Here is a 6,883-nt window from a genome sequence, read left to right on the forward strand (position 1 = left end):
CTGCCTGTATGTTGCATCCCCTTCTCTACCTTTTTGTTTCATCTTTTTAGGGTCACATCATACAGCTGATGATCCATGCGGAGCCCCATTGATTTCAGCAAGCCTGCATGCTATTGATTGCTGGAATGGAGCTCCTCAGATTTTAAGCTCTTTGGATCATGAAGCATCTCTTAGCATGTGTTTGTACAGCGCCTAGCACAATGGGGCTCCAATCTCATTTGGGGCCTTTAGGTGCTACTGTAGTGTAAATTGTTAATAAATGCGGCAGTGTGAAAGGCAGCCTTGTCCAGTGTATGGAGTGTGGAAGTGCTGTCAGGAGACCCAGCTTCTTGTCCCAGGTATGCTGCTGATTGCTTAGTGCGTTAGGACAAGTCACCTAATCTCTCTATGATTCAGTTTCTCCAACTGTAAAATTGAGGTAACAATACCCTTTATTTTGTGAGGTCCCTTCAGATGTGTGGATGAAAACTACTGAATAAAAAAGCTAAGTATTATTATGTAGTTACCCAAAGCTTGCACTTCCCCTGTGTTGGCTTAAACCCGTGGTGAACTGGCCAGCCTCTTCTCAAGCTTGGGTATAGATTTCACAGCTGATTTCTGCATTCCTTTGAAGGGAAAACTGCAGTCAAAGGTATCAATCACTGTGAGAATGAGCCACTGATGGAGTAAATGCAAAAGAAATAATTAAAACAGCCTCCGTTGCAAATTAATCTCTCCAAGCAGCAGCATCACAATGAGTTTGTTAGGAAGCACTTGGAAAAGCAATAGCCAATTTTCTTTTTAGTGCTATTCCTAATAAATGTGAGAGGGATCCACTTGATTGATGATAGCTGTTTTAAAAGCACCAGTTCTAAAAGCCTCCGTTGGTGCTGAAGAACTGTTGTCTGTTGTATTAAAGTACTGCAGGCATCTTGGCCCTTGAAGCTGTTAGGAAAGCCACTTCAGAGGTGGATCTTATTTGGGTGTTTAATAACTTTAAAAGGAAAGGCAGAGTTGCCAAGATGTCTGCAGTTAGTAGTTTCCTGGCACAGTAAATGGCAAGTTGTTTGTACTGAATGCTGACATGGGGGGAAATATTTCTAGTTTGCACACCCAATCAAAATCTGGATTCCAGAGAATGAGCTCATGGGGCCACCGTTTACGGATCTGTGGCCATTCAGGAAGGTGGGATCTAACTCCTGGTATTATTGTCTTAAAAAGCAACCTCATTCAGCCATCTACAACCCTAATTTGTCTAAGACCTAGAAGCTACGTGGCCATGTTCAGTGATGATTTGCAATCCCTTAACACTAATTAGACTCCCTTAAGGCACTTGTCTATGCACAAAAGTTGTATCACTTTAAATATACTGGTACAGCAAAAGTGGTCCAACCCCCCAAGCATGGATGCAGTTATGCTGGTATAAAAGTGTTTATATAACCCTTTAAACCGGTTTCTTTACACCACCTTCGACGAGGGGATTAGCGATAAAATCGGCCTTTGCAGGTCGGAATTGGGGTAGTGTGGACGGAATTCGACGTTATTGGCCTCCGGGAGCTATCCCACAGTGCTTCATTGTGATCGCTCTGGACAGCACTCTCAACTCAGATGCACTGACCAGGTAGACAGGAAAAGACCCGCAAACGTTTGAATTTCATTTCCTGTTTGCCCAGCGTGGAGAGCACAGGTAACCACGCAGAGCTCATCAGCACAGGTAACCGTGATGGAGTCCCAGGATTGCAAAAGAGCTCCAGCATGGACCGAACGGGAGGTACGGGATCTACTCGCCATATGGGGAGATGAATCAGTGCTAGCTGAACTCCGTAGCAGTAAAAGAAATGGCAAAGTATTAGTAAAGGTCTCCAAGGCCATGAAGGACCGGGGCCATAACAGGGACACGCAGCAGTGCCGCGTGAAAATTAAGGAGCTACGGCAAGCCTACCACAAAGCCAGAGAAGCAAATGGAAGGTCCGGGGCAGAGCCGCAAACTTGCCGCTTCTACGCGGAGCTGCATGCCATTCTAGGGGGTGCAGCCACCACTACCCCAACCGTGTGCTATGACTCCGTCAATGGAGAAACACACAGGGAAGAGGGTTCGGGGAACGAGGAAGATGAGGATGGAGGTACTGTAGGTAGCTCACAGCAGCAAGGAAGCGGAGAAACCGGTTTCCCCAACAGCCAGGTTATGTTTGTCACCCTGGACCTGGAACCAGTAACCCCCGAACTCACCCAAGACCCTCAGGGCACACAGGAGACCTCTGGTGAGTGTACCTTTGTAAATATTACACATGGTTTACAAGCAAGCGTGTTTAATGATTAATTTGCCCTGGCAATCGCGGCCAGTACAGCTACTGGAAAAGTCTGTTAACGTGTATGGGGATGGAGCGGAAATCCTCCAGGGACATCTCCAGAAAGCTCTCCTTCATGTACTCCCAAAGCCTTTGCAAAAGGTTTCTGGGGAGGGCTGCCTTATCCCGTCTGCCATGGTAGGACACTTTACCACCCAGGCCAGTAGCACGTAGTCTGGAATCATTGCATAACAAAGCATGGCAGCGTATGGTCCCGGTGTTTGCTGGCATGCAGACAACATCCATTCCTTATCTCTCTTTGTTATCCTCAGGAGAGTGATATCATTCACGGTCACCTGGTTGAAATGGGGTGATTTTATTAAGGGGACATTCAGAGGTGCCCGTTCCTGCTCTTCTGAACAGAAATGTTCCCCGCTGTTAACCACGCGGTGGGGGAAGGGGTGAAGTGATCATCCCAGAGAATCGGGTGTGTGTGGGGGGGGGTGGTTTACTTGGGTTTGTGCTGCATGTTAACCCGGAAACCGCAGCCCCTCCTTTTACATTGAAAACCCATTTTAAATGGCCAACCCAATTCATCCTTTATATGGGAAATGCGCTGCTGTTTGAAACCATTCCCACATGTTAAGAAGGTTAAAAAAGCCAAAAGACTGTGGCTTACCATGGCTGCCTGCAAGCCGAAATATGTTGGCTGGCACTGCGTGAGTGATCTCTCATACCAAACCGGCAGGCAGAGGAAAAATGCGACCTTGTAACGAAAGAGTGTACCCATTGTTCTCTAAAATGTGTCTTTTTTAACCACCTCTCCCTTCTCCTCCACCAGCTGCAAATGTTTCTCCTTCGCAGAGGCTAGTGAACATTAGAAAGAGAAAACGGAGGACGCGGGACGATATGTTCACGGAGCTCCAGATGTCCTCCCACGCTGATAGAGCACAGCAGAATGCGTGGAGGCAGTCAATGTCGGACATGAGAAAAGCACAATATGAACGAGAGGAGAGGTGGCGGGCTGAATGGCGGGATGAAAAGAGCAAGTGGTGGGCTGAAGATGATAGGTGGCGTCAGCTTGCAGACAAACGGCAAGAGTCAATGCTCCGTCTGCTGGAGCATCAAACTGATATGCTCCAGCGTATGGTTGAGCTGCAGGAAAGGCAGCAGGAGCAGAGACCGCCGCTACAGCCCCTGTGTAACCAACAGCCCTCCTCCCCAAGTTCCATAGCCTCCTCACCCAGACGCCCAAGAACACGGTGGGGGGGCCTCCGGCCACCCAGTCACTCCACCCCAGGTGATTGCCCAAGCATCAGAAGGCTGGCCTTCAATAAGAGTTAAAGTTTTAAAATGCAGTGTGTCCTTTTCCATCCCTCCTCCCCCACCCATCCCAGGCTACCTTGGCAATTATCCCCCTACTTGTGTGAGGAATTAATAAAGAATGCATGAATGTGAAAAAACAATGACTTTATTGCCTCTGCAAGCGGTGCTCGAAGTGGGGAGGGGAGGGTGGGGTGGTTGGTTTACAGGGAAGTAGAGTGAACCGGGTCGGGGGGGGCTTGGAGGGTTCATCAAGGAGAAACAAACAGAAGTTTCACACCGTAGCCTGGCCAGTCACAAAACTCGTTTTCAAAGCTTCTCTGATGCGCACCGCGCCCTGCTGTGCTCCTCTAACCGCCCTGGTGTCTGGCTGCGCGTAATCAGTGGCCAGGCGAGTTGCCTCAACCTCCCACCCCGCCATAAATGTCTCCCCCTTACTCTCACAGATATTGTGGAGCGCACAGCAAGCAGCAATAACAATGGGGATATTCTTTTCGCTGAGTTCTGAGCGAGTCAGTAAGCTGCGCCAGCGCGCTTTTAAACGTCCAAATGCACATTCCACCACCATTCGGCACTTGCTCAGCCTATAGTTGAACAGGTCCTGACTCCTGTCCAGGCTGCCTGTGTACGGCTTCATGAGCCATGGCATTAAGGGGTAGGCTGGGTCCCCAAGGATCACGATAGGCATTTCAACATCCCCAATGGTTACTTTCTGGTCCAGGAAGAAAGTCCCTTCCTCCAGCTTTCGAAACAGACCAGAGTGCCTGAAGACGCGAGCATCATGTACCTTTCCCGGCCATCCCACGTTGATGTTGGTGAAACGTCCCTTGTGATCCACCAGGGCTTGCAGCAGCATTGAAAAGTACCCCTTGCGGTTTATGTACTCGGTGGCTTGGTGCTCCGGTGCCAAGATAGGGATATGGGTTCCGTCTATGGCCCCACCACAGTTTGGGAATCCCATTTCAGCAAAACCATCCACTATTGCCTGCACGTTGCCCAGAGTCACTACCCTTGATATCACCAGGTCTTTCATTGCCCTGGAAACTTGGATCACAGCAGCCCCCACCGTAGATTTGCCCACTCCAAATTGATTCCCGACTGATCGGTAGCTATCTGGCGTTGCAAGCTTCCACAGGGCTATCGCCACTCGCTTCTCAACTGTGAGGGCTGCTCTCATCTTGGTATTCTGGCGTTTCAGGGCAGGGGAAAGCAAGTCACAAAGTTCCATGAAAGTGCCCTTACGCATGCGAAAGTTTCGCAGCCACTGGGAATCGTCCCACACCTGCAGCACGATGTGGTCCCACCAGTCTGTGCTTGTTTCCCGGGCCCAGAATCGGCGTTCCACGCCATGAACCTGCCCCAGTAACACCATGATTTCCACATTGCTGGGGCCTGTGCCTTGTGAGAGGTCTATGTCCATGTCAATTTCCTCATCACTCTCTTCGCCGCACTGCAATCGCCTCCTCGGCTGGTCCGGGTTTCGCTTTGGCATGTCCTGGCTCTGCATATACTCCAGGACACATGTGTCAAACTCAAGGCCCGCGGGCCACATCCGGCCCGCCATACAATTATATCCGGCCCGCGAAATCGTTTTATATATCTGTTTTTAATGGCCCTGTGATATGACGCCCCAATAACACACACTACAAATCCCATGATGCAGTGCAATTGCCGCCAACGGCAAGCCGCGGTTCAAGTTCGCGGTCTGTTGATGTATACAACGCTAATATCAAATCAAAGCTAGACCCCAACAATGGCCAAGAGAAAAATTGATTCTGAAAACCGAGGCTTTCAAAGCCGGTGGGAGAATGAGTATATGTTTACTGAAATTGCAGGTAAACCAGTGTGTCTCCTTTGCGGGAGTAATATCGCTGTAATGAAGGAGTATAACCTAAGACGGCACTACGAGACGAAACATGAGAACAAATTCAAAAACCTGAGCGCAGGACAGAAGCTACAAAAGGTAGAGGAGTTGAAGAAGAATTTGACATCCCAGCAGACGTTTTTCACCAAAGCAAAATCACAAAGTGAAGCTGCTGTGAAAGCAAGTTTCATTGTGGCCGAAGAGATCGCCAAATCAGGACGGCCGTTTACCGAGGGGGAATTCGTAAAGAATTGTATGATGAAAGTGTGCGACGTCCTTTGTCCAGATAAAACGCGAGCGTTTGCAAATGTAAGCCTCAGCAGAAACACTGTTGCTAATCGGGTTTGTGAGATGGCGACTGATTTGAAAACACAGTTGATTGAAAGAGCAAAAGATTTTGTTGCATACTCCCTTGCCGTGGATGAAACTACTGACGCGACTGACACTGCACAGCTGGCGATATTTATCCGTGGTGTGGATTCCAATTTGTGCGTAACAGAGGAAATACTGGACATTAAATCGATGCACGGGACAACGAAAGGAGAAGACATCTTTGGAAATGTATTTCAAAGTGTAACCGACATGAAACTGCCGTGGGAAAAACTCGTTGGACTTACAACAGATGGCGCACCTGCTATGTGTGGTGAAAAAAATGGACTGGTGGGAAGGATGCGCTCAAAGATGCGGGAGGAGAACTGTGCCGGTGAGTTGACAGTGTATCACTGCATCATACACCAGGAATCGCTGAGTGCTAAAGTCCTAAAAATGGATCATGTGATGAACACTGTAACACAAACCGTCAACTTTATCAGAGCCCACGGTTTAAATCACCGCCAATTCCAGTCTTTTCTGCGGGAAATAGATAGCGAGTTTGGCGATATGCCATATCATACGGAGGTCCGGTGGCTAAGTCGGGGAAAAGTTCTCAAAAGACACTTTGAGCTGCGAGAGGAAATCTGCCAGTTCATGGACAGTAAGGGGAAAGACTGCACAGTTCTGCGGGATGAAAAGTGGAAATGTGAGTTGGCGTTCCTGGCTGACATAACGTCGCATCTTAGCGCTTTAAACCTTCAACTCCAGGGACGGGAGCACATAATAACCGATATGCATGATGCAGTGAAGGCATTTCAAGTGAAGCTGCGCTTATGGGAGACACAAATGCACCAATGCAACTTGTCTCACTTTCCCTGTTGCCAAGTAATACGGAACCAAGAAAGTGCCACAGTTTTCCCAAATGCCACCTTTGCTGAAAAACTCAGCGCGCTGCGCACTGAGTTCGCACGGCGCTTCAGTGACTTTGAGGCACAGAAAAGTAACTTCGAGCTGCTTCGCAACCCATTTGCAGTCGATGTGGAAACCGCACCTGTAGAAATGCAGATGGAGCTGATAGAACTGCAATGTAACGGGACACTGAAGGCAAAGTACGACA

At 48.8% G+C, this 6,883-nt stretch overlaps 1 protein-coding gene across 1 annotated transcript; it reads left to right on the forward strand.

Moving 5' to 3' along the window:
• Positions 1-19: 19 nt before the first annotated feature.
• LOC135980419 (uncharacterized) lies at positions 20-3,789 on the forward strand. Its single transcript, XM_065580417.1, has 2 exons — positions 20-2,240; positions 3,109-3,789. The coding sequence occupies exons 1-2, from the start codon at positions 1,703-1,705 to the stop codon at positions 3,609-3,611; spliced, it is 1,041 nt and encodes a 346-aa protein (XP_065436489.1). The 5' UTR covers positions 20-1,702; the 3' UTR covers positions 3,612-3,789.
• The last annotated feature ends 3,094 nt before the right edge of the window (positions 3,790-6,883 follow it).

This window comes from Chrysemys picta, unplaced genomic scaffold (genome assembly GCF_011386835.1).
Source record: "Chrysemys picta bellii isolate R12L10 unplaced genomic scaffold, ASM1138683v2 scaf3152, whole genome shotgun sequence".
NCBI lineage: Eukaryota > Metazoa > Chordata > Testudines > Emydidae > Chrysemys > Chrysemys picta.

Bases quoted from the DNA above. Each gene is read 5' to 3' on its own strand.
- LOC135980419 (XM_065580417.1), top strand. From the start codon at position 1,703: ATGGAGTCCCAGGATTGCAAAAGAGCTCCAGCATGGACCGAACGGGAG. The intron at 2,241-3,108 runs GTGAGTGTACCT...CTCCTCCACCAG, and splicing joins GGGCACACAGGAGACCTCTG to CTGCAAATGTTTCTCCTTCG.